At 32.6% G+C, this 22,319-nt stretch overlaps 3 protein-coding genes across 6 annotated transcripts; 2 read left to right on the top strand and 1 right to left on the bottom strand.

The window, feature by feature from the left end:
- The first annotated feature begins 677 nt into the window (after nucleotides 1–677).
- On the top strand, nucleotides 678–5,728 carry LOC114415839. 3 transcript variants are annotated; one of them, XM_028380705.1, is made up of 11 exons: nucleotides 678–1,199; nucleotides 1,385–1,505; nucleotides 2,139–2,165; nucleotides 2,347–2,405; nucleotides 3,041–3,491; nucleotides 3,589–3,689; nucleotides 3,797–3,863; nucleotides 4,076–4,303; nucleotides 4,562–5,020; nucleotides 5,218–5,290; nucleotides 5,465–5,709. In XM_028380705.1, the coding sequence occupies exons 1-11, from the start codon at nucleotides 835–837 to the stop codon at nucleotides 5,686–5,688; spliced, it is 2,175 nt and encodes a 724-aa protein (XP_028236506.1). In that variant the 5' UTR covers nucleotides 678–834; the 3' UTR covers nucleotides 5,689–5,709. The 3 variants fall into 3 exon arrangements, with proteins under 3 accessions (XP_028236506.1, XP_028236505.1, XP_028236507.1); XM_028380704.1 differs by lacking the exon at nucleotides 2,347–2,405 and having other exon boundaries at nucleotides 2,139–2,224; nucleotides 5,465–5,728; XM_028380706.1 differs by lacking the exon at nucleotides 2,347–2,405 and having other exon boundaries at nucleotides 2,139–2,224; nucleotides 5,196–5,290; nucleotides 5,465–5,614.
- Nucleotides 5,729–7,109: 1,381 nt separating this feature from the next.
- LOC114415836 (trafficking protein particle complex subunit 2-like) lies at nucleotides 7,110–9,946 on the top strand. The gene is made up of 6 exons (XM_028380702.1): nucleotides 7,110–7,324; nucleotides 7,844–7,935; nucleotides 8,266–8,351; nucleotides 8,483–8,544; nucleotides 8,839–8,924; nucleotides 9,565–9,946. Exons 2-6 carry the CDS (start codon nucleotides 7,855–7,857, stop codon nucleotides 9,655–9,657), a joined length of 408 nt encoding a protein of 135 aa, XP_028236503.1. The 5' UTR covers nucleotides 7,110–7,324; nucleotides 7,844–7,854; the 3' UTR covers nucleotides 9,658–9,946.
- Nucleotides 9,947–15,033: 5,087 nt separating this feature from the next.
- Nucleotides 15,034–20,760, bottom strand: LOC114415831 (CBS domain-containing protein CBSCBSPB3-like). 2 transcript variants are annotated; one of them, XM_028380695.1, is made up of 14 exons: nucleotides 20,537–20,754; nucleotides 20,290–20,458; nucleotides 20,079–20,211; nucleotides 19,007–19,165; nucleotides 17,994–18,072; nucleotides 17,775–17,888; nucleotides 17,542–17,608; nucleotides 17,284–17,389; nucleotides 17,149–17,207; nucleotides 16,293–16,402; nucleotides 16,084–16,214; nucleotides 15,861–15,940; nucleotides 15,685–15,774; nucleotides 15,034–15,594 (listed from the first exon to the last, which is right to left on the bottom strand). In XM_028380695.1, the coding sequence occupies exons 1-14, from the start codon at nucleotides 20,629–20,631 to the stop codon at nucleotides 15,421–15,423; spliced, it is 1,566 nt and encodes a 521-aa protein (XP_028236496.1). In that variant the 5' UTR covers nucleotides 20,632–20,754; the 3' UTR covers nucleotides 15,034–15,420. The 2 variants fall into 2 exon arrangements, with proteins under 2 accessions (XP_028236496.1, XP_028236498.1); XM_028380697.1 differs by having other exon boundaries at nucleotides 15,038–15,594; nucleotides 16,154–16,214; nucleotides 20,537–20,760.
- Nucleotides 20,761–22,319: the final 1,559 nt, after the last annotated feature.

Below are 22,319 nucleotides of genomic sequence, written 5' to 3'. Positions count from 1 at the left end.
TTAGCACTTCTTGTGCAGTTAATGGATATATATACTGTTGCAGACAAAAAAAAAATGGAGTAGTCTGAAATTTCACATTAATCAGTTATATGATGAATAATTCTTATCTTATGATTAAGAAAAATTCACATTTAAAGAATTTTTTTTAACAACACATTCTAAGATAGATTAACTATCACGTTATCATAAAATGTTGCATTCGTTCCTTTGTACATTATATCTGAAGAAAAAAATTCTCTGTTTTCCATCTAAACAACACATCTTTTTCAATTAAAAATATTTCTATACTTTTTATTCTTTTTATTTATTTTTATTTCCTTTCTCTCTATTTTCACTTTTAATCGAAAGAAAGCATTGTGTTTGTTCACGATACGTTTGCCATCTAATTTCGATTAAAAAAGAGAGAATTTTTTCAATGGTTCAGGATTTGCATTTTCAAGATAGTTTGTCAAGAGGAAAAAAGATTATTTGAAGCTCATTGTTTTCCAAAACAAATTTTAAATATCCACCTTTGACATTGACACACATGAACAGGAAAATATGGCAAAAAATTAAAATCATCTCCTCGTTTTCATTAGGACTAGAAATGAGTGAATTATCGAATCATCCCTTGTCTAATAAAAAAAAATCTGATGAAATGACAAAAGCAACACTACCACCGTGTGTGTTGTTGGAACCACAAGTTCACAGTCCCGCTAAACGACAAAAAACAAAACTAGTGGCTACGACGCAAGTATCTTCATTCAACTGTCACCAACAACATCGCTCTTCACTCCCATGAATGTGTAAACAAACCACCCAATGGAACACTCGTTTTGGTCACTCCCATGAGACATGATCGCATCCACCTCCACCAACGTTGGACCTCACCCTCTGCGTTTTCTGTCCAAACCAACCACACATTCCTCTACGAGGTTTCTGTCTCTCAGACTCCACTCTCGGGGCAGCGCTGTTGCACTTTCCTCGTCCACACGGACCACACCCTTGAAGCCCACGTGTCACTTCAACGGCAAAGATGGAAGCTTTGAGCAGCACGAGGAAGAGGGTGAGCGTGAGGTGCATTGTGAGGTTCAAGTGATATCGTGGAGGGAACGCAGAGTTAACGCCCAAATTACGGTTGATGCTGACACTGAGTCCGTTTGGAATGCTCTCACTGATTATGAGCATCTCGCTGATTTCATCCCAAATCTTGTATGGAGGTAATGCTAATGTTGTTAGGGCCTTTTTGGGTAAGCTTCTTTTAGAAATGCTTCTAAAGAAGCTTATCCAAACAGGCTCTTATTCGCATTCAAGTTGAAAAAAGCAAAGTGCTTTTACTTTGTATTTGTGGTGATTGAGTTAAAGGGCACAGTTTATGAGGCCTTTGCTTTGTTGTTGTTGTTAGTGGGAGAATTCCTTGTCCTTACCCAGGAAGGATATGGTTAGAACAAAGGGGATTCCAAAGGGCAATGTATTGGCATATAGAAGCCCGCGTTGTGTTGGATCTTCAAGAAGTCGTCAATTCAGTAAGTGTCTTTTAACACACACACTGTGTGAAAATGGTTACTGTAGCCAGCCACTAGTCGAACTTGATTGAAATTTGAAACTTTAGGGTGTGTTTGCTTTATCTTTTTTCAAAATCTGTTTTAAGTTTTCATTATGCAAGGAAACAAGGTTGCTGAGACAACTAGTAGAGGATAGTACAAGGCACAGAGACTCAGACCAGAGTGTGAACTTGAGGGAGAAGTTGAACAAGATGAAAACAGAAGACAAATATGAGGAAACATCTAGCTATTTCTGTTCTTAAGTTTTTAAAATGCTTGTTTTGGAAAAAATTTCCAAAAGTTAATAGATTTTGAATGAGAGAAGTTGATTGATGAATAGTGTGGAATTGTTTTAGAAAACTATTTTTTTAAACCAAAAATTGAGAAGAGAATCAAACAGACCCTTAACCTTTCGTATTCCAACCCATGTTTTCTTGTACAATTTGCCCGATGATCCTTATACAGGATCATATATGAAGAATAGTTTAGTTTCTATTAACAGTGAATGTACTAGTTTGAGTAGATAGATTAGTCGGTCAATAAAAAAAATCCCGAGGAGAGAAATGAATTATTTATTAAATTAATACTGCTAGGTTTGTTCTTTTATTTCTTCAGGCATGGGATCGAGAACTTCACTTTTCCATGGTTGATGGGGACTTTAAGAAGTTTGATGGCAAATGGTCTGTAAAATCTGGAACAAGGTATAATTTTTTTTCTTCTTTTCTCAAAGCCATTGTCTGCAAAGCAGCTTTGCATCAATCTAAAGATACTGTGTGTGTATTTAGTATACTCAAAACCAACAAGTTACAAATCCAAAAATCACATGGTTGATGGGGACTTTAAGAAGTTTGATGGCAAATGGTCTGTAAAATCTGGAACAAGGTATAATTTTTTTCCTTCTTTTCTCAAAGCCATTGTCTGCAAAGCAGCCTTGCATCAATCTAAAGATACTGTGTGTATTTAGTATACTCAAAACCAACAAGTTACAAATCCAAAAATCATATGGTTGCAGCTTTTCACTGATAGGCACAGGCGAGGAGAGTAGATTGCATAAGTTTTAGCCCTGTGAAAGTTAGTAGATGGAGGCTAAGAAGCAGTTTATTAGAGATTATTAAAAAGGATATCATGGTGATTAATATCTGAGTAATTGGTTTTTTTACCTAGTCAAATGACATCATGTGGTTCATATAGCCGATCTCACCTAGTGATACAAGGCTATCATTTTGTTATCATCATCTTTTGTATGGCTCAAAATATGTTGTATACTTTTTATGTGAGAAAGAGAATGAAAAATAACTTGACTAACTTTCCACATGCAATAATAATGCAACCTGCAAGACAATCAAACTTTGTCAATTGCCATCCTAAATTATTTCACCCATATGTTAAATGCCTCAATTCGAGTGGGTTTTATTGGGATAAGTATCTTCATTTGCCATTAACATGGAATGTTGTTATTGACATTAATCTCATTGTCATGTTACATTTCTAGTTTACACCAATTCTGGTTTATGCAGGTCATCAACTGCTATTTTATCTTATGAAGTTAATGTGATACCAAGATTCAATTTCCCAGCTATTTTTTTGGAAAGGATTATCAGATCTGATCTTCCTGTGAACCTTCGAGCTCTGGCTTACAGAGCTGAAAGGAACTTTGTGGGATATCAGAAACTTCCAGTGTCAGAAAACCACTTGCACAAAACTTATGTGGCCATTAACGGGTCATCTGTTAAAAAGATAAATGGTGCTTTGTCTGAAAGTTTTAAAAAGATGAATGGTGCTTTGTGTGAAAGTGATAAGTTGCCACCTGCAGAGAACAAAAAAGAAATTGCCACCTCAGTTTCTGGTTCCATGCTCACATCTTCCAGTGAGGTTAGAAGCAACTGGGGTGTATTTGGAAAAGTTTGCAGGCTTGACAGACCTCGGATGGTGGATGAAGTTCATCTCCGCAGATTTGATGGACTTCTGGTAAATTATCTATACTAATTATTATGAGTTGACGTTGATTCAGACAATGAGCTGTTTGTATGGCCATGCTTACTAATAAAATGATTTTGATATGAAGGAAAATGGAGGTGTTCATCGCTGTGTTGTTGCAAGCATAACAGTTAAAGCTCATGTTTGTGAAGTATGGAATATTCTAACTGCCTATGAGACTCTTCCCAAGTAAGCCATTTATGCTGCTTCTTTACACTAGATGTGCTGGAACAAGTAAGAGACTCTCAGTTCTATTGTTTCATTTTTCTAACTTGATTCCACATCATCTGTTGCAGGATAGTTCCAAATTTAGCAATCAGTAAGGTTGTATCACGAGATAACAATAAAGTCCGCATTCTTCAGGTATGAGACAATGTTAAAGAAGTAGTCTTACAAAGAGAACATCATAGTTGTTGATAACCTATATTGTTTCTTAACAGCGGGTGTTTTACTATCATTATCCGCAATCAGTTAATCAAACTTGTATCCTTTCCCTTATCACAATGGTACAAGCCAGGACATGACCTACATTTTTATCTATAAATTATGTGATTTCCTGGTTTATTGGCATGCAGGAAGGGTGTAAGGGTCTTCTTTATATGGTGCTTCATGCTCGTGTTGTGTTGGACTTGTGTGAATATTTAGAACAGGAGATCAGTTTTGAACAAGTTGAAGGGGACTTCGATTCGTTCCGGGGAAAATGGATTTTTGAGCAACTAGGAAATCATCACACACTGCTAAAGTACTCTGTGGAGTCAAAAATGCGCAAAGATACTTTCCTTTCTGAGGCCATCATGGAGGAGGTTTGTCTATTAATTCATTCATCTATGTAATTTCAGATTGCTTTTAAATTTTCCCAGATTATTTTCGAACAGCGTAACACCCTCATTATGTAGTCCGCCTAAGAAAACCTTTTGATTGACACTAGAAAGAAGCTCAGCTGACTAAAAAGACACAGTTACATATATGTGAAAGCCACATACATTCTTTTATCTGCCTGTCATATCTACTCAGTATTTGAGCCCTGCAATGTTGTGAGTTTTTGCACAATGTCATTTCAGGTCATTTATGAAGATCTCCCATCAAACTTGTCTGCAATAAGAGACTATATTGAGAACATGAATGCATCAAAATATTCGGAAGTTTGTGAGCAGAATATGAATTCAGGGCAACAAATTCTTTCATCGGGCTATCTAAAAGATGACAACTCTGGTTCAGCCGAGGAAGTTCCTAATTGCGATGTTCAATGTTCATCTCAGCAAAGATCTAAAGTGCCAGGCTTACAGAGGAATATTAAAGTACTAGAATCTGAACTCCTGAAATTCATTGCAGAACATGGACAGGAAGGATTTATGCCAATGAGGAAGCAACTCCGTTTGCATGGAAGAGTGGATATTGAGAAGGCTATAACTCGCATGGGTGGATTCAGAAAGATTGCAACCATATTGAACCTTTCTTTGGCTTACAAACATCGCAAACCTAAGGGTTACTGGGACAATCTTGAAAATTTGCAGGAAGAGGTAGGTTGCAAAAATTCTAATGTAGTTTACCATAATGCTTTACGCTTTTCCTATCTCAAATATTTTCATTTCCTTCTTCACTTTGTGCCACTAAGCACTCGTGTTTACCTCAGGGAAGAAATTCCACTGTTTAATGACAATGACTAAATGACACTATTTACATCTTAGATCATAGTGGAATTTATTTCATGATGCAGATAAGTCGGTTTCAGAGGGGCTGGGGAATAGACCCTTCATTTATGCCCAGTAGAAAGTCATTTGAACGAGCAGGTAGGTTTAGATATTCATGTTCTCAACTTTGATTTTATGACTGCAATAAACTATAGCTTTTTTTCTAGTCTATGAAAGAAAGATTGCTAAAACATGCAACATCAGTATCACCTAACCAATGCCAGTGGATCAGTGACAATCATTTTTAACTTATAGCAATGGAATTTCTCACAGGGCGATATGATATTGCGCGTGCGCTGGAAAAGTGGGGTGGACTGCACGAGGTTTCTCGGCTTCTGTCGCTCAAGGTAAGACAACGGAGCAGACAGGACAACCTTGCTAAGGATAAGAGGAGTGGTGATCATACAGATAGTGAAATGAAGACACCATGTATTTCTCAAGACACACAAAAGTGGCTTACAAAACTAAAACATTTGGACATAAATTGGTTTGAGTAAAAGAGGATTGATTTTAGTGTATACCGTGTTAGTGTGCTTACAGTAAGGCTCTATGATTCTTCACCACGCCATTCACCTCTTCCGTGTCTTGGTCTCTTTCACATGCATTTTGTTTATCCTGATGAGGAGAAAGAAAGGAGGCTTGGTGTGGTGTATGATACCACCTACATTAACTGATTAACATCACACTTACACCTCACTCTTAAAACTTAAACTTAGGCCAATCACAATTCAACTACATTCTCAACTATTCCATTCTTTTTATTTTTATTTTAGTTTTCTTAATGATTTTTAAAGTAATTCATCCTTAATTCATTATTGATAATAAAAATATTCAATATTCTTTTTAATTTGTTTCTATATAAATTTTAATTGAATTTAAAAAATATTTTTGTAAATGTGAGAGAAACTTACTAGATAACATTAAAAGGATGTAAAAATACCACTATCAAATTCAAATTTAAAATCTTGTATATGCAAATTCCTAAAGCTAAAACTAAAATAAGTCGGTGGATCTATTTACGAAGTAAGCCGAAATAGCTTATCCATATAGACATTATTATTTTAAGAAGAATAGTAATGTATTAACAAATACTTAAAATGATAAATATTTCTATTAATTTTCCGTTAAGAATTTCTAATGTTTCATATCAAATATGTCGTAAGTATATTAAAAATATTTCTCAAAAGTATATTATTAAGCTAACATAATATAAGATGAAATTAAAATATTTTAATTTAAAGTAAAAAAAAAGAGTATTTCAAAGAAAAGAATAATAATATAAATATATAATGTGTGTAATTGCAATACACAGTCTTCGAATTCTGCTCCCACAATCTTCTTGTTATTTTTAAAATGTATGAAAAAATAACATTAAACAAAAAAAAATCAAAATAAAATATTTTAAATTACAATAAAAGCATATATCTTAAAGAAAATGATGATATAATATATAATTATCTTAGTTTTAGATCTGAATTATAATATTTTAGATGTAAGTCAATCAAATTTAATTAAGTAAATTCTATTTTTAATTTTTTAAAATTAATTCAAAATATTTAAAATTGCATCTAATTAAATATTACAAAATCTGCTTAGGAGTGTGAAAAAAATTGATTCGAACCATATCAATTTTGAGTTCAACTTAACCAAACCAATTTGGAGTCGAAATAATTACATTAAAATGAACTAAATTAATATTTCAATAAAATTTGGTTAACTGAATTTTTTTTCTTATAAATCAGTTTTTTTCAATTAGTTTAGAAACCCATTCGAATTGATTTGGTGATCGATTCAATTCTTAAACCGGTTCAAAACCAGTTTTAATTCAGGACCGGTTTGGAACCAATTCTCTAAAACACTTGGGACATTTGGGTTTAAGAACCGAACCTGTTAAAGTGGTTCAGTTTGGTTCGGGTTTTGAATGAACTGATTTTTGCACACCCTAGTTTTAGGCTTTTAGCCCAGGCCACTCAATAAGGGGCTTAACAAAAACCCAAAAAACATGCATTTGTTCCTGAATTTCTTGACGAATCCTAATTCCTAACTAATTCTACTCAACAGTACATTCAATCCACCGCTTTGTTCAACTCAAATCCTCAATCGCTCGCGATTTCTTCTTCTGGAATTCTCAAGGTAATCCCTAAACCCACTCTAGCACTTAATTTGAATCTGCTAGCTTCGGACTTTCCGCATTTGATCTCGATCACCTAGGTGTCTGTGCAATGCTTCGCATTTTCATTGCGCAATTTTACTTCTTTTTCCCCTTTCAGTTCATGATCCTTGATCATTTCTTCTTTTTTAATGTTTAAAACTTCTCTTTTACGCTGAGAGTTTTAGCCTGAGGGTGGAATTAAGCTTCAGGGGTATTGAAACACCTAATTAGTGCTTTCAACTATACACCACAATATAGCAATCCCTCCACTCTTTTCTTTCCAAATTGAAGCATATTGACAGTATTGGACAACACCATATGATTTCGTTTTCCTGTTCCCCGATCTCGTGTCATTAGAGGGTTTCATTTCCGTTTGTGCTCTATTTGAGCTTAGATCCATTCCTGAATTTCTATTTCTCTTTTGAGATTTCAATTGTTGTAATAAGCATAAGCATAATAATTATATGTATTTTCTCCTCTTTTGTGTTTTGTGGGTTCAGGATCTCGATAAATGGCAACCACTGCCTGTTTCATCATTGTTAGCAGAAATGACATTCCTATATATGAAGCTGAAGTTGGAGTAGCTGCTAAAGTATGCTTATTTATATTTTATTTTAGTTTTTTTTATTTATCAAAAAAAAAATTTAACTTGCTTCTTGCTAGATATTGGTTTTTCTGACTGTTTTAGGTGGTCTCATGCATCAAATTTAAGTTATGTGATTTTTTAGCCTAATTAGTGTCTGAAAGATTTTTTATGGGGGAGTTCTACTTGTGTTGTTATTTGATTGCCTGATTAATGTTAATGCTTATTTGAATCTCATGCATCACTTGTCTTGTGTGGCTTTGTAAGCACTAAGCAAGGGATTATTGTATTCTTCACCAAATTTACATCATTTTGCAATTCCATGCTACCTTGAGACAGAGGGAGGATTCTGCTCAGCTGCATCAATTTATCCTTCATGCTGCTCTCGATATTGTTCAGGACCTTGCATGGACTACTAGCGCTATGTGAGTTACATTCAGTTGATACATGATCCTTGTTCAAATGTGAAATTTTAACATTATGGTCCTCTGTTGTGTTTGTTCTATATGTTATGTTCTTTTTCTTAACATTGTGTCCCTTAACATCCTCTATGCAGGTACTTGAAATCAGTAGACAGGTTTAATGAACTTGTGGTGTCAGTGTATGTTACAGCTGGTCATATCCTTTATACATGGGATTATTTTATAGTTGAGATAAAAAGAATTGCATAGCTCTTGTTTGTTCACTTTTTTTTAATCTTGTTTTTCCAAATAAATGAAGTACCGATACCCAACTTTAAGGACCAATCAATTTAGTTAGCTTCATTAATTGTATAATTATGCCATTGTCACTGGCAGGGTAACAAAATAAAAGCACTTGGAGTGGAGAAGTCTTAAACTTAAAGCTTACAGCAAACACATATCTCTTTATGCCTTTTTTTTTGTGTGTGATATTTTCCTTGACTTGTCATACATACCCGATTTATGTTGCTACATGACTCCCGTAATGATGATGGTATCAAGAGCTTCTTCCAAGAGGTGCATGAGCTTTACATAAAGGTAACATGATTTTTCTTGCACACCCTATAACGTGTTTCATATGTAGCCTTTCCTTGCTTTGTTAGTTAATTTCATATGTGGCCTTTTCTTATTCTACAATAGGATGCTTCTCTTGAAATGGGATTATGAGAAAGTTCATGTTTACCAGTTCCTTAAAGCATGCTTTGGGGACTATACAAATATCAATAGCTGTTGAAATAATTTTCTGGTCTTATCGCTGTTGAATTAGTCACATTCTACATTTCCCCTAATTACCAATTCAATATTTCACTATAATAGGCTTCCTAAATTGCCTAGTAGATACCTGGTATACATATTAACAACCATAATGACAAACCTGCATTTTAAAGTTTTGTAGAAGTTTGTCAAATTCCATCCTAACTGTTTTGGAGTACAATATTCTTCCTGTATGAGTATGCAGAATGCAAAATTAGTTCCCAATGGTTTACTTTTTCGGTAGTTGGAGTTTCAACTACTATTTTTTGTTGTGTGAGAATGTGATTGGGAACACTTATATCAGTAATAGATAACATACAGATTCTTATGTTAAATGTGTTTGTGAACTTCATTTTATAGATTATGAATTATTGAACTGGTAAGAGATGAAGTAATTTTTATTTGCATGTTTGGGAAATTGCAGACTCTCCTTAATCCCCTGTACTTACCTGGCTCCCGGATCACGTCATCACATTTTGATACTAAAGTCCGAGCCCTTGCACGAAAGTATTTGTAGAAACCACTAATTTGTCTGTGGTTGATAGTTCATATAGCACTGTGGCCCGACTCTTAACCTTGTTCGTTCTTGATTACATTTGAAAAGCTGTATTTCTTTTTCTTTATTTCCATGATTTGGCGGCAAGAGTAGATTTGCTGCTGTCTATAATGTACCTCAGTCATTAGCAGGTGGTGCCTGTTTTTGCTAATGAAGGCGATTGTTGACGAGCTATTTAATTGCTAGTGGCTTCATTTGTGATACATATTAATCTTGTACTTAATGCTCAACTATTTGATCTTGTACTTTTCTTTCAATATTTACTATAAAAGATAGTAGGAGGATTTGTAGGAGATATAACATTATTCTTTTTTACTTTGAATAATAATTCGTTATATGTTCAAAATATTATCACAATTAACCTCATAAAGGACTCAACTGGTAATATAAAATAATAACTGAATTTAATAATTGTTTTATATTTTTTTTAAAAGTTTAATTTAATAATAAAATTTGTTTTAGGGCTTGGGGACATATTTTTGTTGAAATATGTTTTTAGTCTCTTAAATTTGAGATATATTTTTTTTGGTTCCCTAAATTTTAAAATAATTATTTTAGTTCCTCCATTATGTTTTTTTCTTTCAAAAAAAAAAAGTATAAACCTAAAAGGTTTAATTTTAAATTGGCCAAATGACCTATTTAGTAATTTATTTTATTTTTTAGTTTAATTTGATGATTTGTATTTTAAAAAATTCACTTTAATCCTTTGTAGTCTAAATTTGTCGCCAATAATAAAATAAAAATATTAAGATTAAAAATCGTGACAATGTATAATTTTTTATAAAAATATTAATGATTAAAAATTGTCACAAACCAAGTACCAGTCACAAACCTCCTCCCCTCTCTTCTTCAAGCCTCCAATCACCATCCCAAACCCCAGTAACAATCATAAAGCTAACAAAGCAGAGTCAAACACATCTCAATTTCCCCACCACGAAACCTTCTCTAATGCCATAAATGAAATAAAGGTATTCACGCTCTCACACTCCCTATCTTCTTCTCCCATGGCCGCCAATGACGAATCCCTCCCCAAACCCAAAATCGAAGCCCTAAACACCGGCAAGCTTGTTGCAATCTGAACAAGAAGTCACATTTGGTGGTGGTGGTGTTGTTGGGTTTGGTCTCCACTAATATGAAGTTATTGGAGTTTTAAGTTTTAAAATGGTCATTCCGGGTTGTTAAGCTTTGTAAGTAATATTCAACACAAGGGGCACTTTTCAACTTCAAACCCCTTCCAATGCTATCTATCCATAATCAGCTCAGAGAGTGAGCACCGAGTAACTACCATGGCCAACGCTCCTTGGCTTCTACACTCATCTGGGTTCTCTTTTTTCTCTCAATTTCGTGCCTTTCAAGTTTCAATTATCTTCTTCTTCAATGTTACTGGGTTTGGAATGGCGTTAGATGAGGGAGGAGGAAGAAGATGAGAATAAAAAAACTTACATTCTGTAATGATGTTTGACTAATATTTTTATTTCATCAATATCGTTAAATTTAAACTGATGAAAGGATTAAAGTGAACTTTAAGGGATGAAATTGATAAAATAAAGTACTAAATATATGTTAAGCCTTTATTTTTTTATCTTTATGTTTCTCTCTTACGTCAGGTTTCAAAATTTTCTCTCATGTCTTATTTATCATGTGTATAATTTGTGGTATGAAAATATTACTCATAATTTTTAGAGTCCTAATTTATAGTTTTACTCAAACTATAGTTAGCCTAGTTCTTATACATTACAATATATATATATATATATAGTAAGCCTACGTCAAAATAAGGTTTATTGAAAAAAGAAAAAAAAAGTTAGTTAAATATTATTCATTTATTTAAACAAGTAAACTTTAAAACTTGAGCTAATTTTGGTCAAAAAAATATAACATGTAGAGTTGACTTATCATTATTTTTTTTTCTTTTTTGGGATACAAGACTTGACTTATTTAGTTCTTTTGTTTATTTTTTAATTGTCTTTCCATTTATGAAAAATACTTTCAATAAATAACTATTTATTGATTTATATTTAAAAGATACTTGCATGTAAAAAAATCAAGTAAAATAGTATTAAAATATAACTTTGTATTCATATATATATGAATTAAAATTTGGAAATTATTTTTTCATGATAATAATGGTAGACTTTTTTATATATTAAAAATATTGCCTCTATTAAATTATTCTTGAAATTGCATTTAAATAATTGAGTAACCAGTTTGCAAAATCCAAAAAACAAAATGAGCTTATTAATAATAAATTTTAACTGATTGTGCTTTTATTTTTTTTAATTTTGAAATTTATTAATTTTATTCAACCAAAAATGTTTTCTAAATCAAATAAAAGCCAAATACTAAATCACAAAGGACCATATTTGAACTTTATATTATTATTTGGACTTTTATTAATAATGTCTTTATCTTATAGGACACATAATATAGTTGTTATATGATAACTTTAAATTTTACGTATTTTTTCATTTCTTATGATTTTGTGTTAATTTATTACTTAATAAATTATATAATATTAAAAATGTGTTCAATTTTTATCATTTTAATGTAATTTAACATGGTCAAATCAATAAACTGTAACGTACTAATCAATAATTAGTCAATTTTTTAATATTATTTTTTGACATTGTTCTAAGCAAAACCATAAATATTAAAAAATAAAATTCTTTAAAAAAGATCTTAAATTTGAGATTTGTAGACGAAAATGGAAAGGAAAGCCTCAATTAATATGGACAATCAAGTTTTCTAGCAAAAATTACCATAAAAAAATAAGTGGATATTTCACAATAGAGACATCGTGAATGAGGCAAGTGTGAGGAGGAGTGAGAATATGAGATGAACATGCATTGAAAAGAGAGGGAATGGGGGGTTGAACAGGAAAACAAACATGCACTAAACCTCGTGGATGATACGCAGTTACCTTTGTCACCAAAACACAACCATAGATTATTCTATTCAAGTACCTGTATATGTTTGGAGAAAAGGAACATCTTAGAACTTAAAAATTTTATAAGGAGCAAATCAGCAATTATCAATATTAACAATATATTGTTTAATGGACACATGCCACCATAGAAGGGTAAAATTCATAACCCAAACTGTCTTCATCAAAGGAGCCAAAATGCAATAAGTTACTAGTAAATATCTGCATGCTCATAAAATAAAAATTAAAAAAACTAGTAAATATCTCCATAATGACATGATTTTTCAGGAACATAGACAAAAAAAGTTAAGTTCATACTTTGAATTAGCCCACCTAAGTATTCATAGTATTGAGTCCATTATCAATTGTTGATCTAAATCATCTGCTTGATTGGTGCACCTCTCAACCACTAGTCACTGAGACACATGAGGGTTAGTAACAAGGTCCCTTACCCTGATCAGATGAATTACCCAAGGTGTGTTGCATAACTATGGGACTTTCTCAGCCACACTAATTACAGCATTGATGAGTTCAGGACACCCATGTTTGATCTGTTCCACATTTCTGGAAAGAGCATCATCACCTTTAGATCTTTCACTTGAGACAGGTGCACCTCCTTTCTCATTAAGTGCATCACTATTGCTTGCATCAGGGGCAGAAGAAAACTCATTTACTTCATCCAATAACTTTTGAAATCTATTGTGTACGACGATAAATAACTGGTCTGATGTAGACGCCAAGTAACATGGTACTGAAGAAAGGGACATCATGTTACCAAAACGCATCATTCTCGCCACAACATCATTAGACACGCGAGGCAAGTAATGCTGCCAAAATTGTGCAGTAGACTTAATTTGCTGATTTTGTCCATATTGGATGTATGAGGTCTTGGGGAATTTTTTCTAGCCTCTCACAATTGATTATAAGAATGGTGCTCAGAGTTGCCTAACATGCATTTGCGGATGTTTGAACCTTCATCTATGCTTAAGACAAACAAATTAGTCTCCAACCACATTTCTGAAAGAAACCTTTTATAAGATTCCACTGTAAACACCTCAGCACATGTTTCTCAATTTTAACATGAGGAGTTGGGAGAGCAAACCGAACATGGGTGGCATCATATTCAACCTTCCCCTCATTCCACCGGACTTCATTAACTGCCTTATCATATTCATCAATAAATTGACACAGTTTTAGTTTATGTTGTGAAAACCTACTCAAATGTTCACAAATACTTTCACATACTCTGGTGCTTTTCAACCCAGCACAGAAATGTCCCCTAAAGTAAGCCTCTTCCCACTTATGGCGTTTCTCATACATCCTATGGATCCATGAGTTTTCAGACAACTTATACTTGTCAACCAATTCTTTCCACTTAGCATCAAAATCATCAAGCGAAAGAGCCTCCAGCATGCACACTTTAAAGTCGGATATGAAGGAGGGTCATCAACAATAGAATGTGCATTGTTCTCAATAGTAGTTGAAAAAATCGATCAATATAATAAAAAATTAAATAAATTAAAATTCCGAAAACTGAAATTAATATAAAATATATATTTACTATTAGATTGGATTAGATTTATTTCTAATTTACGGAGGGAGTCTAAGTTAGTTGAACAAGTTATTATAAATTTTTCTGTATTAGTATTCAGTTTATATGAATAAAGAATATTTATTTCTAATTTGATTTTAAAAATCAATCGGATCTATCCGAATCAAACTTTTATATACAGAGAGTGTCGTATAATATGAGTATGACCTTTTAAAAATGTCTAATCTTCTTCCTAGAAAAAAAGAATAGTTAATTTTAATAGTTAGATTAAAATGAAAAATTTAGATTAAAATACTTAAGATTAAAATTAAAATTTCATATAAAAGATTCATGAAACAAAAATACTAATTTGATATGTGCCATAAAATAAAAGAGAAATACTTATCAACATTAGAAGAAGAATATGTAAAGAGAGTGTTTATTTTCAAGAAATCAGGTCTCAAATTAATAACATAAAATATTTTTTAAAAGTAATAAATTTACTATTTTTTTTAATAAAGATTATAAAGTGTTTGTAAAGCAACTTCCAATAGCAATTCAGAGTGAAACCTCTTTTTTAATCAAAATAATTCAATTTTTAAAAATATTTTATAAAAACAAATATAAATGAATGATACAACACCAGTTAGCCGAACATTTTTAAAAAACTTCATATTGTTATCAGTCCCAAAAGATCAAGTTTGTGAGATTATCCCTAGATTCCACCTAAAATACTAAAGACTCTAATTACAGAAGAAGAAATACGAGCCAATCTATTCCATATGATTAGATTTGTACCTTTTAATATTTTTAATGACGAAGGATCGTATCACTCAGGGCTAATAAAATGTGAAGATGACAATGAAGGATGTCATGCTATTCCTACATTAAATAATAAAAATTTACTTTAATAATATTGTAATTGATTTCATCAAATGGCTTGACCTTGATGGTGATCTAACTGATAATATCTGGACGCAAAAGTCGTAAGTGATGAAAGTTGATAAATATATGGAATTACAAGTACCTTAATTGAGAAGAACATGGTGACACTTCAGTATTGCATGCCACGACTATATCTTTGGTTCTAATTACATCAGTGACTCAAAAAGAAAAAGATAATTAAAAACGGCTGATTAGAGAGACTCCACATCATCCACCTATTCCGTGTCCATCATTTCCTTTGTCAACGAGCATTTGATTTATGACGAAACTCTGGGATTCATAGAGTAAGATTATAGCATGTTTTGTTTTCAAGCTGGCAAACATATTACTGTCTAGAGCGCTTTAAGTACACCAATACGCTAATGCTCGTTAGAACAACAACACCTGCAAAAATACCAGAACGGAGACGCAATGTACTGGTTTTCTGTATAGTGGCTGTACCAGGTTGCAGTTTTGTTGGTTTGGTTGAATTGGGAAACTCCAAATCCAACTTTAAAGCCTGAAATACAAAGAAACTTAGTTCAATGCATGCATAAAGACATAAGAACAAATCCATAAAGGCCACATTGTCAAAAGAGGAAAACTTCACCTTCAGTCCTGCAGACCTAGCATAGCTGACGGCAGCCACAAGATCGTTATCAGTCGCAATAATAATTTTATCACCATCATCGTCCTTATACTAGAAGAGAAGTAAAAGGCCAGTATCATAATATATCATATAGTACGACCAAAAGGTAGACAAGACTAAAGTAGAATAAAACATACCAGCATTGTAGGGTGTTCTCCATCATTAATATCACCAATTCTTTGCATGACAGCAGATAGAAGTTCTTGATGTTCAGCACCTACAAAAAAGACAGTAGCAAATACTTGCAAGTTCTTCTAAAAATAATTAATCCAGGTTTATATATAGGATGTCCACGGCACCAGAAATATGTAGATCAGTAGATTTAAGTTCTTGCAAAGCTTTCCCCAAGATATCACTCACCACAGTAGAATCGATGCACATGGCCATTGTGATCATCAAATTTAAAAGCAAATGAATTTCCAAAACCTACAGATTGATATGTAGACTTTGTGGTATCTGCCCCATCCAAAGTCAACCGTCCAGAGGCTTCACTGCAATCAGACAAATATGCTTATTTATCAAACAAAACAACATATATCAAAACCAGAATAAGAATGTCACCAAGGTACCTATGGGTGTCAAAATCTTCAGGCGGCGGCTCTAGAGCAAAAGCTGAGTCCCAAAATTTTTGCATAACTGTGTTTGCCGCATCATTAGATGCTCCAGGACTACTTTCAACCTACAAAATACACAACTTAGTAACAGGACACTAGCATCCGTATAATAGTACCAAATGTAAGCAATTTATATAATTCTTGATTCATAATATTCAAGATTATACTTCATTTTTATGTAACATGAGTGAACACCCAACAGTTATAAAAATCATTATCAAGATGCAGTAGGAAAGGGGAAGCATAAGTGATAGTCTGGTTCATTTTATCTATGGCACTAGCACTACCCAAGGCACCACGTTTTGATAATTTGGGAAAATAGCCAAAATCATGAACGAATGTGGCAATCCTTCAAATATAGACAGAAATTATCAATATACATTAATATCATTGAGTCCAAAAGGCACAGATACTTTACAACACTTTGATTCCTTTTATCAAATTGTATGTGCACCAAAACAACAGTTAATAATGGATGCAGACGTAGGCATTTACCATTTATGAAAAACCAAGAAATAAAAATTCAGTTAGAATCTAAATATTCCAAATACGCTCTACAGCTAGGGAAAGATGTATCCTTAAAAGAGTTCGGAATAATTCTTGAAAGTTAAATGCATAGGAACAGAAACCGATGTTCAATTATGGGTAGTCCTCCTTTTACAATATACCCACTACCCAGATGTCACCTGAAACACGGACACAAACCCAGACACACCACACACTGGATAACCACAGCATTTTCTTCTTCAAAATATCCAATAAAATAGCTTCCTCTATCATGTATTTTATGTGTCTCAAACATTAAATTTACCAGAGAAATTGCAGCATGAGTTATCTGCAAAACATCCAAACAAGCAATAGCATTTCCATCTGCAAGTGCAAAACAAATAATATTCAGCACAAATATGTAAAAAGGTACATAGGCAGTTAAGAAAGCAAAGCTAACCTCTGTCCACCACGGGAAGATGTAAGAACTTCCCATTATGCATCATATGCAGTGCATCAAGAATTGTTGTCTCTAGAGATGCACATTCTGGATTTGGAGTCATCACCTAACAAAAAATAAGTGAAGGGAAGAATAAAGAAGAAAATCAAATTAATTCTGAATACCTAAAAAAATAAGCACCAGCCAGAAGAAGAAAAAAACATCACAGAATAAACCAATTTCCTGTATGGTTACTTCACAAAATAAAATCATAACCACCTTTTCCAGAAGAGCCGACTCTGGGGAAAGATTTTGAGCCACCACGCGCATAAGGATGTCCTTTGAACTGCATAACATATTTACAGGACAATATATTGTGCATAAAGTTAAAATTGTCCAATGTCCATTTCATATATATCATTCCAGAAGATTGCTTATCCAAAAAACATTATGTTATTTGCTATCATATACTTCTAAGGAAAGAGCATAAAGCCTCAGGAAAAGGATTTTACGTAAGTATCCCCTTAATCTTGTTTTCCATCACAATCACAGCTGCATTTACATGTAACTCCCGCATCTTTTTTGCTGCCACGTACACAGGATCTGATACTAATGCAATAGCAACCCTAGAAACACATAAAGCTATAAAATGTTGTAAAACTATTATATCTGATTATAAAAAAGTCACTTGGCAACACATAAAAACACAAGAAAATATGATGTGAAATTACTTTGTATTTTCATCGACTATAGTTGACAGGGAAGGTTTGAACACGCGCTCCCTCAATGTTTCAATGAAAGTATTTGGAGCTGACAAAATTTTTTGACAATAAACAGAAAATTAGCAATCATTACAATATGAAGAGAAAATATGGCAATATTCAACACGTCCTAATATTATTGTGCAAAGCTTCAATGTCTTTCTCTTGATACCATCTGGTCCTCCATTTACCTACTCTCCTTAAACTTCACAGAGAAGACCTTGCAAATTAACTTCACAGAGAAGTATATATGCTTAAACAAACAAATCCTAGAATTGGTTCATAAAACTATATGAAAAATTTTAAATACAGTAGAGGAATTTGTGGAAAAAACAGTTTTAGATGAAAATTATATTATATTTTCACTTTAGTAACAAATAACCACACAATTAGTTAATAGACTATTCCCATTGATCACTCTTTGAACATTTTTAAAAAAACAAAATATATTTTATTGTAGAAAAGGGGTAATAAAAAGAAAACAGCAAGCCAAAGCAATCGTTTGATAATTTTTCCAAACCTTTTTTCTATTGTCAATTCCTTTGTGCATTATTTTCTGCCACAAAGATAATAATGAAAATTTTGTTTAACAGCCAAGTCCGTTTAAGAGTGTAAGCCAAAAAGATTGATTCCATATTTTAAAAAAAAATGGAAAATGATAGACATGGATTTTGGGGCAGTTGGAGTGGGTGGAGAGAGGAGAGAGAAACAATAAGTGCAGAGTGAAAATGATAGATATGATATATGATGTGATGAAAAAGGGAGAGAGATAGGAAAAAAAATAGAGTGGAAGTGAGTTGTAAGAGATTGGGATGTATGAGTATCATTACTCAATAGTAAAATTTATGAATTTAACCGTGGCAGTCATAAATATTAAACAGATGTACCACATGCATGTAGAAGCAATTCATGAGTTCATGTACAAGCAAGCAGGAAGCATCATAAAAAACCATGTATGTAAAAAGAAAACTGTTAAACGTTACTAGTTCGCTGAAGTTCCACTCCCTCAACTGCTGCAGCAACGGCACTCCCCTGTTGAGTAGCGCTCTCCATTCTAGATATGGCATCATAAAGACATTTGGTGATATCCAGCATGGCAATGACTTCACCATTTTCCACAACAGGGAGGTGTCTAAATCTACCTATCAGTTAAAAAAAGTTAAATTATATCTCTCACTTAATGAATTACTTTCCAGCCAGACTATGATTCTATCAAACAAGATGTATAAAAATAGAGAATCCAATAAAATCATTTACCCAATTCTAGCATATTCAGCTAGTTAAAGAAGAAGAAAACATAAAGTACAAAAAAAAAACGAAAATATAGATAAGAGAGAACCTTATAATAGACCAGAAACACATTGTGGCCATCATGACAGCAGGACCCAGAAAACTACCCCCCCCCCCGCCGCTAATAATAAAATTGTGCCTGTAAGTACTAGATCAGGTGACAGGTAAAGGATTCGTCCCCAACCACACCATTTTTTTTGGTTCAGATGAATTGCTGGAGGAAGGTAACAGAGTACATAAAACAGAGGAGAAAGCAAAACGGTTTAAAATGGAAGAAAATCTCATGTTTTTCAAGATAGTGCATCTAGTAAAGTCAACAACCACAACATTCACCAAGAAAATCACCATTGACCGACAAAGTTGAAGCCACAAACTCAGCTTCAAGAAAATTGAGGAATCACACGGTGAGAGGAAGGATAGATTAACAGAAAACAAACAATTAATCACTTTCTAAATCCACATGGCAAAATAGTTGTTAGTACAAGGCAATAAAGTTATGACCCAACTCTAGGGCTCGAAGGTACAATGATGTATTATAGTGTTTTTTTAATTATTATTATTTCTATATCTAGCTTTGAAAATAACTTAGAATGCACTAGACGTGTTTTTTTTAGACACCGGGCCCCACAAAATGCGAGAATGTAACATAAACACACTAAAAATGGACGCTCATCGTAAAATTTCTGTGCAAAATGCATAAAACTATTTAATATCTATTATCTAAAATAGGAATTCGGGATTAACAAAGAAGATTACGAAGCTAACCCTGAATCATTTTCTGAAGCGCATCAATGGCGAGCGTATCCGACGTGACAAAGATGGGATTCCGCGTCATTACTTTCGACACCGTCGTCTCCTCCGGCTTCAGCCCCTCGGCGACGACTCTAGTAGCCACATCCTGAATAAAAAAACGACACAGAAAAACCGTAAACGACACAGAAACATTCCGTGCAAAAAAAAACAAAAACGCACACACCTTGTCAGTGAGAATTCCGGAAAGCAGGGCGTTGGAATCAGTTAGCAAAACGGCGTCGATGCGGCGAGCAGCCATGCGCCTGCAGGCCTCAGAGACGGTGGTTCCGTCGGGGATGGTGAGCGCCTTCGACAACCGAAGCTTTTTAACGGTTCTTTCTCCGCCATCATCCCTAACGGAAGAAAAAATAATAATTAAAAATGAAAAGCTTGGATTGAGAGAGAGAGAGAGAGAAGAAGAAGGTGGTTACGGAGGGGTGATTCCGTTACGGGCGGGGAGGGAGAGGGATTTCTTGTGATTGCGTTTGGTCTTCTTGTTGTTGGAGGAAGCTTGAGTGGTGCTCATTCTTCTGAATGTGAATGTTAATCAGATTTGGCGCTTAATTTTTATGATATGATATCCTCTCTTCTTCATGTCAAATCACCACACAGAGAAGAGGTTAGGCTTCTGCGGGGCCCTCTCTCTTCCGTAAGATCATTTTTTTATTTTCTTTCTTTTGTTTTTTCCGACTACTGAGAGGTTCATATTGTTTTCGGTTATTAGATTGACATGACAAGAATAATATTCGATCAATAAATACTGTGGTCGCTTTTATTTATTTTAATCAATTTAATTAACTATTATTTGTTTTTTTTAATTACGTCGTTAATCCTTTTATACTTCTCTATACTTTGTATTTTAGTAAAATTAGATGAAAAAATAATTTAAAATTGAAAGTTGAAAAAATAATTTATTAAATTATAAGTGTTTAATAAAATCAATATTAAAATAATTGAAAAATATAAATGATTGAAAAATAATAAAATTATTATTTATTTAGAAAAGATAAACAAAAAAATTTATGAATATATTAAGAATAAAAAGTAATAAAAATATAAAAAGATAGAAGTTATGATTTTTAAAAATATTACTTGTTTTAAAAAATACTAAAAATTACTGAAAAATTATTAAAAAAAATATTTACCGAACAACTAAATAAGTTTTTTAATTAATTAAAAAGATTAAAGGTTAATTAAAATGTTTTGTCAACATAACTCTAATATCTGAAAATATTACCTTTTATGCTTTGTTTGAAAGAAAGAAAACAAGCAAAATTCAATGGATCTACCTAGTTGACACACACATTGTGTTTGTGAGAATCTAGGTTTGACACGAAAAAATATATTCTTGGAACGAGATTAAGAGTTTTAAGCGTGACAAATCTCTAAAAAAAACTTATATGAATATCTTAGTATATCATTGATGACCTAAAACTTTAATTACAATGGTAAAAAAAAAGAGGCATTTTTTAATATTTTAATGATAATACTCATAATAGTGTGTTATTTCTAAATTCTCTAAAATTGTCACAGAATTTGTATATAGTTGCTAAAATATATTGAATTGAACTCTTCTAAATATAAAAATTTCACAACTTTTAGGAAAAAATTAGCAGCTCTGCACTATCAAATTTTATTTTGCTGCAGTTTTAATTAATCTAGTATTAATAACATTACTTTGTAATTAAAGGAAATAACTAAAATACAAAAAATTGATCATATAGAAATTAAAACACAATTTTTTAAAAAATATAGAGATTAAAACTAAACTGTGAACAAAATTAAATGATTATTTAAATCTTATTTTTCCTTAGAAATTACACTTATTTATTATATTCGGAAATCTCAAAATCAAATATTGAAAGTACAATTTTATAACTTTTAAAATGTGTGTATCATCCCCATTACAACAAATCACCTTATTTAAAGAAAATACATGTCAGTCACAACTTACAAGCTCTTTGAAATTACATGGAGGCGTTTGAGACAGAAGCTTCTTTTGCCTTGAAGAAAGGGGCAGGAAAACATATATTTTCTCGCATAATTCAGTCACGAAGATGAAAATTTATGAGCACGAAATATTTTTTAATAGAATAAGAAGTTTTTTTGGTTTTTTAATGTGAAAAATATTTTTTATAAGTATTTTTTTAAGAAACAAATTCTATATATTTCTTAAAAAATATTTTTATATAAAACATTTTAAAAAAAGTTTAA

This window comes from Glycine soja, chromosome 6 (genome assembly GCF_004193775.1).
Source record: "Glycine soja cultivar W05 chromosome 6, ASM419377v2, whole genome shotgun sequence".
Lineage (NCBI taxonomy): Eukaryota > Viridiplantae > Streptophyta > Magnoliopsida > Fabales > Fabaceae > Glycine > Glycine soja.
The sequence above is the reverse complement of the archived record's forward strand: the minus strand, read 5'-3'. Positions and strand labels throughout refer to the sequence as shown.

Coding starts and splice junctions, on each gene's coding strand:
- LOC114415839 (XM_028380704.1), top strand. CDS start 835: ATGATCGCATCCACCTCCACCAACGTTGGACCTCACCCTCTGCGTTTT. Junction 2,225..3,040: donor TCTGTAAAATCTGGAACAAG/GTATAATTTTTT, acceptor TGGTTTATGCAG/GTCATCAACTGCTATTTTAT. Junction 3,690..3,796: donor GCCTATGAGACTCTTCCCAA/GTAAGCCATTTA, acceptor CATCTGTTGCAG/GATAGTTCCAAATTTAGCAA.
- LOC114415836 (XM_028380702.1), top strand. CDS start 7,855: ATGGCAACCACTGCCTGTTTCATCATTGTTAGCAGAAATGACATTCCT. Junction 7,936..8,265: donor AAGTTGGAGTAGCTGCTAAA/GTATGCTTATTT, acceptor ACCTTGAGACAG/AGGGAGGATTCTGCTCAGCT. Junction 8,925..9,564: donor TGCATGAGCTTTACATAAAG/GTAACATGATTT, acceptor GGGAAATTGCAG/ACTCTCCTTAATCCCCTGTA.
- LOC114415831 (XM_028380695.1), bottom strand. CDS start 20,631: ATGAGCACCACTCAAGCTTCCTCCAACAACAAGAAGACCAAACGCAAT. Junction 17,889..17,993: donor ATAGTCGATGAAAATACAAA/GTAATTTCACAT, acceptor ATGTGTTTCTAG/GGTTGCTATTGCATTAGTAT. Junction 17,390..17,541: donor AGTCGGCTCTTCTGGAAAAG/GTGGTTATGATT, acceptor ATTTTTTGTTAG/GTGATGACTCCAAATCCAGA.